The 15,351-nt window shown below is 36.3% G+C and overlaps 1 protein-coding gene and 1 long non-coding RNA gene across 4 annotated transcripts in view; one reads left to right on the top strand and one right to left on the bottom strand.

Annotated features, from left to right (window-relative positions):
- The window catches only part of LOC121384623 (23 kDa integral membrane protein-like), a 52,020-nt gene extending 37,926 nt beyond the window's left edge, over nucleotides 1-14,094 (bottom strand). For 2 of the 3 annotated variants that reach the window (XM_041515086.1, XM_041515087.1), the window contains exons 1-2: nucleotides 13,969-14,094; nucleotides 5,248-5,481 (exon numbers count right to left, since the gene is read on the bottom strand). In XM_041515086.1, the coding sequence (XP_041371020.1) occupies nucleotides 5,248-5,481; nucleotides 13,969-14,022 (288 nt within the window). In that variant the 5' untranslated portion in view covers nucleotides 14,023-14,094. Of the gene's footprint in view, nucleotides 1-5,247; nucleotides 5,482-8,198; nucleotides 8,563-13,968 lie in introns of those variants that run through there. The other variant, XM_041515088.1, reaches the window with a different exon arrangement.
- On the top strand, nucleotides 5,367-14,650 carry LOC121384624. The gene is made up of 2 exons (XR_005959416.1): nucleotides 5,367-5,502; nucleotides 14,375-14,650. It is a non-coding gene; the product is annotated as an uncharacterized LOC121384624 (long non-coding RNA).
- Nucleotides 14,651-15,351: the final 701 nt, after the last annotated feature.

Genomic DNA, 15,351 nt, shown 5'->3' with positions numbered 1-15,351 from the left:
CTTCAAAGTGCTAATGTCTTGACATTGGACAACCTTGCACAGCAGCATGCAGATGTATCCAAGGGATGCATCGGATTAATTTGTTGCACGTGATCCACCAACACAAGTTATGTCAGTTGAGTTAAAGTATGTTTTGTTGAAGAACAACACTGGAGCACGTTGATTTAAAATCATTGGCTATTGGATGTCAAACATTTGGTAATTTTAATATATACATGTGTCTTAAAAGAAGAGACCCGCTGCATTTTTCCATTAGTAGCAAGGGATATTTTATATGCACCACCCCACAGCCGTTGGTATACCAGTGGAGGTGCACTGGCTGGAACGAGAAATAGTCCAATGAGCCCACCGACGCGGATTGATCCCAAACCAGCCGCACATCAGGCGAGTGTTTTACCACTGGGCTACATCTGGCCCCATCAGTTGAGAAGGAATCTGATGACAGTAGTATGTACTATGTATAACACACTGAGGTCATTTTGTAAACAACCCTCAAGGATTTTTACTGGGGAACCATTGATGAATAGTATGACATATGTCGGTATCTTGATCTATTATTTTATACAAGTATTTACAATTGGCAGTTATATTTTATTTTAATAATTTTTCAAACATGCTTGCTAAACATAGCAACAATCTAAACCTAACATTCGACATAAAATTAGTTTTTTTCTAAGTCATGTTACAAATATTTTTAGATATGTATACCATAATTACTGTCCTTCTAGTCAGCCATTAGTCAACACAATATCTGACAATATTAGAAAGAGTTTTAATAAGATCAATGAGCCCATAAACATCTATTTTGACACCAGTATCACATATCTAAGTGCTGTAGTTCTGAAGATATACAGTTTTTATGATGATTGGTGGCCATTTTGAAAAACAGCCGCCATCTTTTTCGCACCAACATCCTATATTTCCATGAACTCCACACCCTAGAGATTAATTTCAGCCACAGTGACAAATGTTATACTTCCGGCCCCGGTTACCCCAAAACTAAGGCTCTTTTTCAGTCTCTGTTGCAGGACTAGTATGAGAAAACGTATTTTTAAAACTACAAGCAGACTATGTCTATAGCTTATATAGACGGACGGTATTTTGTTACGTCAGTGTGTGTGTGTGTGTGTGTGTGTGTGTGTGTGTGTATATATGTTACAGTCAATATGTGAAGCCAGTCATTACGCGTAATGCCTAAACAAATCAGTCATTTCGCGAAGTGTCTGTGACCACCACGAGAAATGACTGAAAAGTCCAGGTTGCATAGTACCAAAGAAGAGAGTTCCGTGTCAAAATTCGAGGTTTACGGAGTAAAAGCAGCTGTGGGTATGATTGGTATAATATGTGTCATTGATTATTTGTGCAAATACTATTATCCATTGACAATAAATAAATGCACGTTTATTTGTTATATAGTTGTTATGCAGTATACACCAGAGGTTGAAACTAATGCGGGGTACCCCCAAAAATGGAACTGCAATTTTCAGTAAAAAATGACGGTTACTATTAAAAACATTAATTAAATATCTTAAATGGTATGTGACTCCCCCCTCCCCCATTTTCTTGCAGGTAGATTAGATGTGAGGTGCCATACTTTTTATTGCTGTACTTCCTGGGTGTGTTGATACGCTGCTTATATCAGTTTTATTAGTAAACGTTAACATTATCGGCAATAGGAATTGATTTGGTCTATTAGAACCAGTATCATTTCCCCTACGCCACACATCTATGAATGAAGTTTACACACACAATATTAATTATAAACATATTCAAGGCTAAACTAAATGATTTCAAAATATATTTTGTTAAATTATGATGCTAACATTAATTATAAGAATTGACAGAAAGTATTTTTCCCCGATTTAAAAAATATGAATCGAAAGAACCATGTGCACACTTTTCGCATAACGTCTATAGATGCGGAGTCGTACTGCGTGACACCGTTGCTCACGTGATCGGTTCATGCGCTATAGCATTTTGGCTCCAAATGCGGTTTTATTAAAGCCTGGCAAAAATCGACGTCATACCGCGGGAAATGTTTTGTTTTTGTTGTTTTTTTGTTTGTTTTCTTAAAGAAAAAAAGTTGACACGCGAGGGTCAAAATCGACACACGCGCTGACCTGACCAGAAATTTATTTTGTTTGGCCTAAAAACGGCGTATATAATATTCTTTCGAAGTATAGCTCCCTGTCAACTTCGTATGTAAGCTGCCGATAACCAGGCAAGTGGTAGCTGTTTTTCCCTCTGTTAGGAGAACCGCCACCAGGTCGAGTTCTTGGTGTTGTGGCGTGTAGATCTTCTGCATTTAAATATGTTGTCTAGTTTAGGACTCAAGTGGATAGATTTTATCATCCGACATGTGTTGCGTAGGTTCTGAACAGCCCATTATTAACTGAATTGTCATTTTCTTTGACCGGAGAATTCATCCTTCGATACTTGGCGACTGGATCAGTTCTTTGGCTCTTTCCAAAAATCATGTGTGAATATCTTCCAGTACATGACATACAAATAAGATGTGCTATAGGTCCTCAAGTAACCTGCCACATCCTAGATAGTCTGGGGACACAGTCCACATTTTAGGACTTCTTTCTGGACAAGAGCGTCAATGCGACCACCATGGTTATTCCATGAAGGTCAACTTTGAAAAGTGTCTGGGGGTCACCAGAGGTCATTAAAGGTCAAGAGGTACAAATTAGAAACATTAAATTTTCAGTTTCTTCATAAATATTGTCTTCATAATCATACCTTTTTGTGGGATTACTTTTAAACACAAACAAAATATTGAATTAGCCAAACTGTTCCTTTAAAATTTTAATTTTGCAGAGCATTCAATTCAAATCTCAACTTTAATGACGATTTTCTCAGTTCAACTTATTTTTTTGTATTTATAAAACTGGTTTTAAATACAATGTTGTTTTACCAGAGAGAGAAACAAAGCGACCAATATCGTTATTCCATGTAGGATGGTGTGCTGCAATATATTCCAGTGGAGGTCAGCTTTTAAAAATGTCTTGGAGTCATCAGAGGTCATTAAAGGTTAAGGGGTACAAATTCGAAGAAAACATTAAAATTTTACTTTCTTCATAAATATTGTCTTCATCCATACATTTTATATGGGATTACTTATGAATACAAACAACACACCGAATTAGCCAAAATATTGCTTTACATTTTTGATTTGCATAGTATTCCATACAAAATCTCAACCGTTATTCAAAAACATGGTTTAAAATAGGATTTCGTTCGAGGACAGTCAGTATGTCCCTTGGTGTAGGTAAATGTGTAGCTGCTGCCAGGGTATATCCAAAACGTACGGGGTTATGGGTATGTGCACCTGTACATAATGTAAATACTTGTATATATAAAGATTGGTTCACCTCTACATAAAGTATATAGCAGTGATGCAAATATGAGTAGTGTGTAAAAAGTGTGTAAATAACAGAAGACTGTAAATAAATAATATTATGTAATATGATTGTGGTTATGCGTTTAATCAAGGCATTAAAGGGAAAATTGATTATTGGAAAATTGAAGTCATCTCTTTTGTCATGCAGCTTAGTTTGGAGACCAGTGTTGCTTTGAATCTCTTTGCATAGATCGACGTCGAAAATCGATTGCTAACTTGTGGGTAAACCAATGGAAAGTAATCTGTAACCCTGCTATTATTGAATGATAAGACCATCAATATAGCGGAAAGAAAAGTTAAAAGTTTTAGCCAGATTCCTTTGTTTTGATTTAATCAGATACTATACGTTTATAGCTAGCTCATCCAGACACCTTAGATGTCAACCGTCCACAAGCATGTTCATCCTTCTAAGTTGAGCATTTCGGACGTTTATTTTGCTCCAACGCACCTAAAACGTTTTTGCAGACCAGGGCCCCGTTCCACGAAGCGATCTTAGCACTACTATCGCCGTAAATACCTACCATCGAGACCTTAATTGTTTTCTACGAACGCCAGCCTGTAACCATGTGGGTTTTGTTTGAAAGATTTTAGTATGCACAAAACACATGCACCTAAACCTTTGGCTAGCAGGGACATGCATTTATCTGTCTAAATATACCGGCCTCGGTTAGGCCATCGGTCTACAGGCTGGTAGGTACTGGGTTCGGATCCCAGTCGAGGCATGAGATTTTTAATCCAGATACCGACTCCAAACCCTGAGTGAGTGCTCCGCAAGGCTCAGTGGGTAGGTGTAAACCACTTGCACCGACCAGTGTTCTATAACTGATTCAACAAAGGCCATGGTTTGTGCTATCCTGCCTGTGAGAAGCGCAAATAAAATATCCCTTGCTGCTAATCGGAAAGACTAGCCCATGTAGTGGCGACAACGGGTTTCCTCTCAAAATCTGTGTGGTCCTTAACCATATGTCTGACGCCATATAACCGTAAATAAAATGTGTTGAGTGCGTCGTTCAATAAAACATTTCTTTCTTTGTGGAACGGGGCCCTGATCATATATTACGGTTTTGTTACAAACACCATCCCACAAACATGATGGCACATATCACGGCCTTTTATACACCAGTCAGGGTGTACTGGAGCGAGAAATATCACGAATTTCTCCATCGTTATTGCACACACACGCACACACATCTCGACGCTTATGGGCCATACTCAAGCATTAAGTGTCAAATACATTTTTGCTCAGGTGGTAGCTTACAACACTATTAAAATAGTTCAAGTTAATGTTCTTTATTTGCCTTGAGTTTTACTATTCATCAGCTGAATACATGACATAAATATACAACGTAGTCTACAATACACAAGTGCAAAACAATGGTGGGCGTGGTTTATATATAATCATGGACAAATAAAGTGATATACATTACATTTATTACTATCATCCTGCATTAACCGATCTCTGACTGTATTAGCTTGCACTAAATGTTTTCCTAGGTTATTCATGTCTTTATTGTTACTGGTGGTTAATAACTATATAAAACGATAAACACTTGGCCAACTACAATAATAATTTTTTATATATTTCCAGCCCAACCTCAGTGAAAAACTAAATTAGGGAATTGATTATGAGGAGACATTTAAGATATTACCACACTGATATCATATAAATTAGCATGCTAAGGAGAGGTAAAAATGACTCTCCTTGAACTAGTCTCTGGTGAGTAATGGGGAGTGAGTAATAGCTCCGCTTAAACTGCGAGGTCTGATAAAGCATCATTTTGACAACCAAGAAACACAAACAATATTTAAATTTCCAACTAATTAAGAACATTATAACTTACTGCATAGAAACAGCCTTTGGTGTTTGAGACACATTTAGCAGTACAGCATCCCATAACAGACACTACAAATAGGAAAACGCCACAACCTATGGCCAGATAGGCCGCTATCTCAAGAAAGGAAGCTGTGTTAACGCCGAGAACCGTCTTGTCTTCGGAGAAACGGATCAGTGGAGAAATGGCTGAGGTTGTTAGGATAATCCAAGCTCCAAGACCAATATTCGCTGCAGCCAACACCTGCAATACACACAGTAATAGGTATTCTTTATTTACTTATTTACTTACTTACGTACTTACTTATTTATTATATATCAATATCAGAAAATGACAGTCAAATAAGTACTATGAGTCTGTTAATGAAAGTAGAGAAGTTTCGCAACTACATGTTTACTTTTACGGATAGTGATACATCACCACTTTGAGTTTAGTTGGTGATATCACCTGGATTTACAGGAGAGATATGGGTATTTTAAAACAATCAGTTTGCTTTTGTGAGAGAAAAAAAACCCCATCTCTTTCTTTAAAAAAAAATAATAAACTTAAAGGGACAGACCCTAGTTTCAACCTGTGGAAATTAACACTATGTTTATTTAATCTACAAACCTGTAACACATTTGGATAAAGATAAAATTGAGTAAAACATGAGTCTGTGACTTTGAAATGGTAAAAATACCCTCTAAAACAGACTAAAGCTCGACCCCATAAATTACTTCTCAGACGCACGTGCGTTTTTAAAAATATGAGAAATGAATTTTGTGATATTAAAAACACCAAAGTGACCAAAAACACTTCGAATTTACGAAAATGGATAATCTAAAGAATAAAATCTAAATAATGTCTGATTTCAGTGATCAAAAAACGGCTCTAATAGTAAAAAATATGTCAGGTTTTAAAAACTAGGGTATGTCCCTTTAACTCTCAAAAAACAAAATTGTTTTTGTTTTTTGTTGTTTTGTTGTGGTTTTTTGCGAGTAGGAGAGATTTTTCAAGACTTGTTTCTCAATCTTCAAAATTCAATTTATTTTGTAACAAGTTGTCACAGATCTACCAATTTATGCCGACTCGAAAGTGGCGTCGGTGTTAATCGGTAGGTGTGTGCAGGGTAAAGACGCGACAGTCACGTTTTGTTCACGATCGTCTCGCGATTTGCTATTCAAGTTTCAAAGATTGCTACACAAGTTTTAAACATTAAACAGTAGTTGTTAATCAAATTTTAATTGACTAGAAATATCGCTAATCAAGAGTTTGAAAACAAAATGTTCCCTGGTCGACCTTAGGACCTCTAACATATTAACATTCTAAAATTAAAATATCACTGGCGTAGGAAGATATTTTGCTTTGTATTTGCTTTGTAACGGTGTAAAAGTGTATAAATATAAAAGTGTGTCCCCCGCCCCCACACTTTTTGGTACCTTCCTACGCCACTGAATATAACGGAATCACCAGCTAAATATAAAATGACCTGCGATCTTTTGGTAATTTTAGCAGGCAAATTCTACTAAATTCACTTGTTAGGTCCATATACGTACAGGCTCACATTTTGTTTTAGGGGGGGGGGGGGGGGGGGGGGGGGGTGGAGGCTGGCTTTGCCCTAATTAAATAAAAATGTCCGAATCTGAATAGCAAAATTATTAGCATAACAGCCAAAGAGTTATTTAGGCTTCCACCTAATTACTACACATTTGCACATGGATTACAAGTAGTTTTGCGGGTAGAATGATGGAAATACAGGTACATGGTAAACATGTTTTAGATTAGCACATTTTGCTGGAATATTGTCGTTTTTTGCCCGAATTTGAGGATTCATTTCCCGTCTCATACGCTTATGGCTAGGTGGCACTCATATGCATGTTTAGTATTGTTAAACTAACTTGTTACCAACAGTAATGTTAACTTTTTCACTTCAGAAATAAAATTATAAAACGTTTCCCATATAATCACTTGTTTTTCTTAACATAAACATTCCAATCGGTAGAATGAATCCGTTATTTTTTAACCTCTCTCGAAAATAGTACTCCAGGGCCGAACCCCCCCCCCCCCCCCCCCCCCCCCCCCCCCCCCCCCCAATCTGCCCTGAAAATCTTTTTTTGTGTGTGTTTTTACTCCAGAAAATAGCATAGGAATGTCAGGGTTTAATGTTTATAGTATGTCTTATTCCGTGTATGTCGTATGTCACACATTCAGGTAATATTCTACAGAAGTTCACAACAGATTAATAACATTAATATGTATGTATGGTCCAAATACAGATAAGCCTAAGTTTATTGGTGAAATAGAAGAGGTTATAGAAGCATTTGATAATGTATACACAATAGTTTGTGGTCATTGGAATTTGGTTCAAGATCCTTTCCTTGATTTATTTAATTATAAAACACTAAACAATCCAAACGCGCAGAAGAAAATGTTAGAATGTAAAGAAACATTAGATTTAATAGATCCCTGGAGAGAGAAAAATCCCAATTTAAAAAGGTTTTACTGAAGGCAACTAACACCAGTGAAGCAATCACGCCTGGATTTCTTTTCTCAAATTGGTAGTTTGTGTGTATGTTGAGTGCAAACTGTGGCAATATTCTTTCTTGTATGTTACACTAAATCATAACCTTGCGGTCACATTCTGTACAACATTGTGTAACATTTCAACAATGCGTCGTCTCCCACGTCAGGAACGCCTCAGGGCTCCAGGCATGTTCCAAATTGGCACCACCTAGCGTGCCCGTAGACTTAATGTGTCACAATCAGTTATTCTCCTATTATGGGCTGATATCGACAGACCAGAAATATTAATGATCATTTTCATTTCAACTTATTTTCGTACTTATATCCAATTAAGGTTCAAGCGCGCTGCCCTGGGCACACACCTCGGCTATCTGGGCTGTCTGTCCAAGACGGTGGGTTAGTTGTTAGTTGGTTAGTGCTTGGTGAGAGAGAAGAGGATGTAGTGACATTACACCTACCTATTGATCCCTTAAGAACTCGCTCTGGGTTGAAGCCGGTACCGGGCTGCGATCCCTGTGCCTGTAGTCTGATGGCTTAACCACTGCGCCACCGAGGCCGGTTATGGATTATCGTCCCCGTTCAGGACGGCCAAGGACCACAACTCCGGTTCAGGGCCGCTTCATTAGGACCTACTGACGTAATTAATACCACATCATGACGTTGTTAGATTATGTTGCCTCCTTCCACCCCTCGTAAAAGAGTATTCTATACACGGGTTTATTGGCCAGTGACGTCAAAGTACTGCGCGCGGCCATGCTTAGAATCACGTAATCGGTCCGCCATTAAGTGAGTGCATTGCATCTGTTTGTATTTTCAGTATTTATTACCTTTTTAGTACATTTTCTGAAAGCAAAACGAATATGTCGGATAATTCCATCTCATTTAAAGATTGTAGATTCACATCAAAGTTGTTGGCAGTGTGTTAATCATTAAAATGCCATAAATATATATGCTACCAAAAATCAGAATCTAAATAGATCTCTGAAGAAAAATCTTTGGTTTGACATAGAATGCAAAAATGTCAAATTGGCTATGGAATCTAATTTCAAGACATTTAATGCTAATAACACACACGAAACAAAGCAAAATGCATTTCTGTCCAAAAAGAAATATAAGAGATTAACCCGTCACAAAAAAGGTCTCATAAAAGTGATCTTGTTTCAAAACTTAGAAGTATACCTAAGAATGACACAAAAGCTTTATGGCATACAATTAACAGTATCAAGGATAAAAAAAAAAACCCGAAGTGTTCCCTGATCCTCATGAATTAGTAGACCACTTTGAAAAGATCTACCAAGATCCAACAGTTAACTGTTCTTCTAATGAGGTTGATTATATTAAGCTGAAAAAGGCACAGGGTGTAGACAATGTCAGTAATGAGCTTATCAAATGTCTCTTTCCATTAATACTAGATCATGTTGTCAAACTTTTCAATGATATATTGTCAATAGGCTATTTTCCTCCACAGTGGGCCCATTCAATAATTGTCCCTTTGCACAAAAAAGGTGACAAAACAGACCCAAATAACTATCGTGAAATCGCTCTAAGTAGTTGTATTGGTAAATTGTTTTGCAAAATAATAGATAAACGAACTGTAGACTACCTACAAGAAACCAACCAAATTGATATCTGTCAAGCTGGGTTCAGGCAAGGATTTAGAACAACAGATCACATATTTACACTAAAAACCCTGATTGATAAATATAAATGCAAAAAGAAAAAGGTCTATGCATGCTTTGTAGATCTCAAACGAGCATTCGATTCTGTGGATAGAAGCAAATTATTTAATAAAATTGCTCTTATGGGGGTTACAGGTAATGTTTTAAAAATAATCGAATCTTTATATGTTAATGTTACATATAGTGTTCAGACTGATAAAGGCATATCACAACCAATCCAATCAAACATTGGTGTTCGCCAGGGCTGTATTTTATCTCCAACACTATTTACTATGTTCATTAATGACTTCCAAGAATATGTATGCAACATGGGAGATAAAGTATCACTTGACACAATGCGCTTAAGCCATCTACTTTTTGCAAATGATCTTCTACTTTTATCAGAAACCCCACATGGTCTACAACAGCTCCTTGATCAACTAGATATATATTGTAATGACAACAATCTTACTATTGATTTAAATAAAACAAAAATTGTTATTTTTGGTGGCCTCTCTCGGGCAATAAAGTCCCAGTTGTAACAAAGTATACATATTTAGGGGTTGACTTTACTCAAAATGGAAATTTTAAAGAATGTTCCCGATCACTTTGGAGCAAAGGACTAGGTTGATTTTACAAGATGCAGAAAGAATTCTCAAATGTTAACCTACCAGTAGACATTTCATGCCAGTTATTTAATTCTCTTGTTGAGCCTGTCCTTTTATATGCCAGTGAGGTTTGGGGTGCCCAGTTCATATCATTAAAATATTTGGAAACTTTTCTGCCAGAGAGAGTGCTTTTAAAATTCTGTAAATCAACACTACAGGTTAATAGTCGTACCCATAATTGGGCCTCTAGAGCTGAGCTAGGTTTGTACCCACTCCTGTTGTCTGTGGTAAAAAGAATGTTACATTTTTACTCCCATATGCAAACTACGGACAACATTATTTTACAAACATGCTTTCTCTGAATTCACAAGCCTTGAAAAGAAAAATATTGGTTGGCTTCACAAATTATATTATTACAAAAACGAAGCACTGTCAATTATCCCATTCATCTTATAAATATAATTAAAACTAAGTATCACAATATTTTAAAAGAAAACCTTATAGCTCCAGCTAAAAGAGATGGATCCAGTAATAAGATGCGAACGTACAAATTATATAAAAACAATATTCAACTAGAGCCATATTTATTACACTGTTTACATCCAGAACACCGTAAAGCTTTTACTAAATTACGTCTCAGTGACCACAAATTAAAAATAGAGACTGGGCGCCATACAAAACCCTTCACTCCAGTGGAAGAACGTTTATGTGACCACTGCAATGTAATTGAAGATGAATACCATCATATCACAATATGTAAGAAATATAATAGTCAACGTGTCAAATTATATGCATATCTAACTTTCCATAATTACCTATTTAAAAGTATGAGTATGCAAGAAAAATGTATATATATTATGCAAAACCAAAATCCAGCCTGTGCTGGTGCGGTATGCAAATTTGTTCATGATTATACATGTATTGCTCATAATTAGTCCTTATTTAGTCATTTTGTTTGTTTCTTGTTTATGCATATGTTTTGCATCCAGTTCCGTATGTGGAATGTTTATATGCAATAAAGTTTTTATCTTTATCTTTTTAAAAACGTAATAATAAAGCATGTATATGCACGTGAATACAAAAGCATGTATATGCACGTGAATACAAAAGCATAACGAATAATTTAAACTTATGCAAGCAAATATATTTAACTTTAAAACAGTAGTTTAGCTTCAACGGACGTGGGTATCAGATGACCCCCTCCCCAGCCTATGCTCCTGTTTTGTTTGTACTTGGTTTAAACAATATTTATTTCACAAAAGAAATGGATTGGCCTATATTAATGCCTCTCCACACATACTTTGTTACATACAATTTATAATATACACATGTCAATTGACATGTTCTTCAGAGAATTAAAAACAATTACATAATTTGCACTCAATCATAAAAACAAGTCTAAGAGACAATGAAATTAGTATACTTGTCCATGCGTACACACACTCACGAACGTAAATATACCCGATTTCCTAAGATTAACTTACATCCGTGATTCTCGCCCACCGCCCACATTACAGTAGCCAAACTTGCAAGTGACAATATGATGTAGGATAAATGGCTTTAATAAATTAAAACGTGAAGCGTTTTGAAAATTCGAGGAAGTTATGAATAGAAAGAAAGAAATGTTTTATTTAACGACTCACTCAACACATTTTATTTACGGTTATATGGCGTCAGACATATGGTTAAGGACCACACAGATTGAGAGAGAAACGGTTAAGTAATAATTAAACCAACCTTTGGCCGGCAAAACATGCGACAGTATACTGTGTTTTTTACGCTATACATTAAACTGAATGACCACTTTGCGAATCAGTCAAAATAATTTGCAAACGTTTAACGAAAAACGACTGGCTGGTCGTAGGCCACATTGGTGACGCTGCAAAACATGTTATCCGTTTTCGAACCAAGCACTATAGCGTTGTAACCGTCTAGAATCTCTCCCCTGCACACGCGTCTGATAATAATAATAATAATAATAATAATAATAATAAATGGTGAGTTTATGTTCCGACTGCTTATTATTTTATTTCAGCGTATTCGCAGTTATTTTCTTCATGTAATAATATATTTTTTTTATTATTTGCCATGTATATATCCGGCCCTCATTTGCCAGGTCTATATACACGGTGGTCGTGAATATAAAATTCAAAAATACATTATACGGTTGTCGTATATATAGCCTCATTACTACGAGTCTGTTTTGCCGGGTTTTTTTTTTTATCACTTTTCACAAGAGTTCCACATTTTAAAAATGAAGCGTATCATGGAATTCCCTCGATCGTAGTTCAATTAAAATGTTTTGGATCATAAAATAACTAGGGTTTGGTATTCTAAATGAATGTAATTTCCATTTATAATCCATATTTAGAAAAATAAGGCCCACTAAATCTGTGATCGACTGCCTTTAAAATGAATATTTTGTCCAGAATTATGAAAAATAAAAAAATACCAACCTGTAAACAGCGTGCGAAAAGTGACTGTCGTCGACCTTAGTATTCTATATGCAGCGCATAAAATTTGGCACGAACGATTTTGTCGTTCGTCTGTCTGTTATGCAAAACCATTATCAACATAAACGACGGATCGTTCGTGCAAAAGCTGTATTGTTTAAAAATGTGAGTGAAAATTATAAACTTGTACCCACTCAACGTGGTTTTTGTTAAAAATTAATCCAGTAGTCTAAAGGTTAAGTATGCTTAGGAAGTTGTCATGTTGTCGGGGTTTTCAACGGATTAAAGTTCAATTCCTTTTCAATGGTTAATCAAGTATCAACATATTTAAATATGCAATAAAAAAATAATTTTTTTTTAGAATTATCAATAATTATATCATAATTTCAAAATAAATCTTTCACCTGTTTTCATGTATATAAACGCGAACTAGGTGAGCCTTATTGATATTAAGAATGTTAAAACCTGTCTAAAAACACCTTTCCTGCCTTTTAAAAATTATAGAAAACAGTATTTTTGTTTGGTTATTTTTATTTAAACTGAAAAGGAAAACACAGACAAATGCAAACAAAACGAAAGTTTTACACCTTAATTGATAGTCATTCCAGTTCACAATTGTCACATTGTTATAAAAAATAAAAGCGAAATAAGATCCACGGCATGTGTGTGCACAATCTACCCGAGAAAAATAAAATCCATGTAGGTATCTTAGCCATGCATGACAATGAACATGTATGCATCTGCAGTACTGCGTCACTCAAGAAAACGATTCCGAAATTGATCATGAAATGGGTCATGTGTGATCATTCATTTTCACAGTAATATTTTTAACAAGACAAAACAAGAAAGTACTCAAATAAATCTGGGACAACAGTGTAGCGTTTATGGGTTAAAAGTGAGGTCATGGGCGGTCTATAATTTAAATAGCGGGGTTAACGATCCACACCTGCTGTGCGGAATCACCGGACATGCAAATCGTTTTGGATACAAGGGGGTGCCTATATTTATGCACCATTTTAAAATGTTTATTTACTACAGACATAAAACAATTTGTAGTGTATTTCAGATTATGCACTGCTTCATTGGTGACAGACACATTTTATTAAGTATTTCACAGTGTTCACATAGAAAATGGTCCTTGAATGCTTAGGTGCGCCGATACACCGGACAGCACTGTATTTATACGTGTATTTATCTGTGCGTGTGTGTGAACCGCCCCCAGCCCCAGCCCCCGTCCCCACACACGAAAAATGATAGATGGTGAAAAACTGCTTGTGCTTTGTCCTAAGCTTAGGAAATCTTGACAAAACCGATATAAGTGATATAGTTTCAGTCTAATATGTGCCACTGCAATTCACTAAGTTTGAAGCGAAATCGATGGACAGTCATTTTTAAAATAGAAAATGAAAACGCAAAGAGAAGTAGTAAATCATACGATATTTCTTATAATTTAGGACTACATCTTTAATTAAGCAACTTTTCAGACTTCAAAATTAACATTTCACTTACCAAGAATACGATACTTGCTATTATCATCACACATGCTGATACGCAGTCGCACATTTTGTCCCATAAGACACTTTGTCTGAGAAGTGTTTTTCAAGAAGCAACAGACGCCACCGAGTCTAATGTCTAAACGTTTGAGAGCGAGGCTTGATGCTGCGCGGAACTTGGTGCCGTAAGGTCTCACTACATAATTAAAAGTTAAAGTTTGTTTTGTTTAACGACACCAGTAGAGCACATTGATTAATTAATCATCGTCTATTGGATGTCCGGCATTTGCTAACTGCGACAGATATTCTACATATTAAATCCGCTACATTTTTCCATCAGCAGCAAGGGTTCTACTCTATGCAGCTCAATATCACTGTTACGTAGTCCAGCGGCTAAGCCGAACAATCGTTCACTTTTTCAGGAAAGCATGAAACCTTGGACAGGTGTTCTATGGCATAGTGCAGGGACGCCGGAACGATTGTGACACTGGGGCGGCGGACTAGCGATGTTGAGGGCCACGAAGATGCCCGAATTTGCTAGGGGGGTCCGGGGGCATGCTCCCCCGGGAAACTTTTGAAATGCAGATACTGGAAAAAACTATTTTAATGGCTTCTGGACATTATAAATAATATTTGATTGTGATAAAATGTGCGGTTTTTTTATAAAAAGAAATGCAAATTATATAGTAAAACATTAATGAGCGTTTAGTTAAATTTTAAAAACCTTTTTGAAAGTTTATAAATGCATTCAGGCCACACCACTGGAAGGCGCTTCTTTCCATGACCCATGTTTTGTGGGGGGGTTTCTTTTTATTGAGGGTGTGTCTCCGATGATGTCTCAGATATGCCATTTGTGTGTGTGTGTGTGTGTGGGGTGGGGGGTCTTTTTGCATTACCGTTACTCAAAATTTGAACACTCTTTTGTCGTGACCACAGCAAAATGTATTGCCTACAGATTTGACATCCAAGTTGTCCAATCTGTACTTGTGTACATGCAAAAGCATCAGGTGATTTAACCTTTTCTACGACATACTGGTACGTAGGTATGTTTTTACTGTTGGCAAGGCCGAAAACGAACGTTCGCTGGTTGCATTGGTAGCGAGCATCACCAAAAGTATGTTGATCAGTGTTATGATTTCAGACAAATACCAAATATAAAGTTAGTTCCGTAGAAAAACGATTCAGTTTACAATGGACATAACCATATGTCTCATTTTTTACTTCAGGCTAACGCCTTTGGTCAAAAATTACATTTGCGGGATCAAATAGACAATAACACCCGCAAATCTAAAAACTACATATGGTTATCTCTTAAATGACTAGCACATCATGGCAGTCGTATCGGATAGGGATATTACTTATGTAGATCTATACACAAATCTAATATTAATCTATGACA

This window comes from Gigantopelta aegis, chromosome 10 (assembly GCF_016097555.1).
Source record: "Gigantopelta aegis isolate Gae_Host chromosome 10, Gae_host_genome, whole genome shotgun sequence".
NCBI lineage: Eukaryota > Metazoa > Mollusca > Gastropoda > Neomphalida > Peltospiridae > Gigantopelta > Gigantopelta aegis.
The sequence above is the reverse complement of the archived record's forward strand: the minus strand, read 5'-3'. Positions and strand labels throughout refer to the sequence as shown.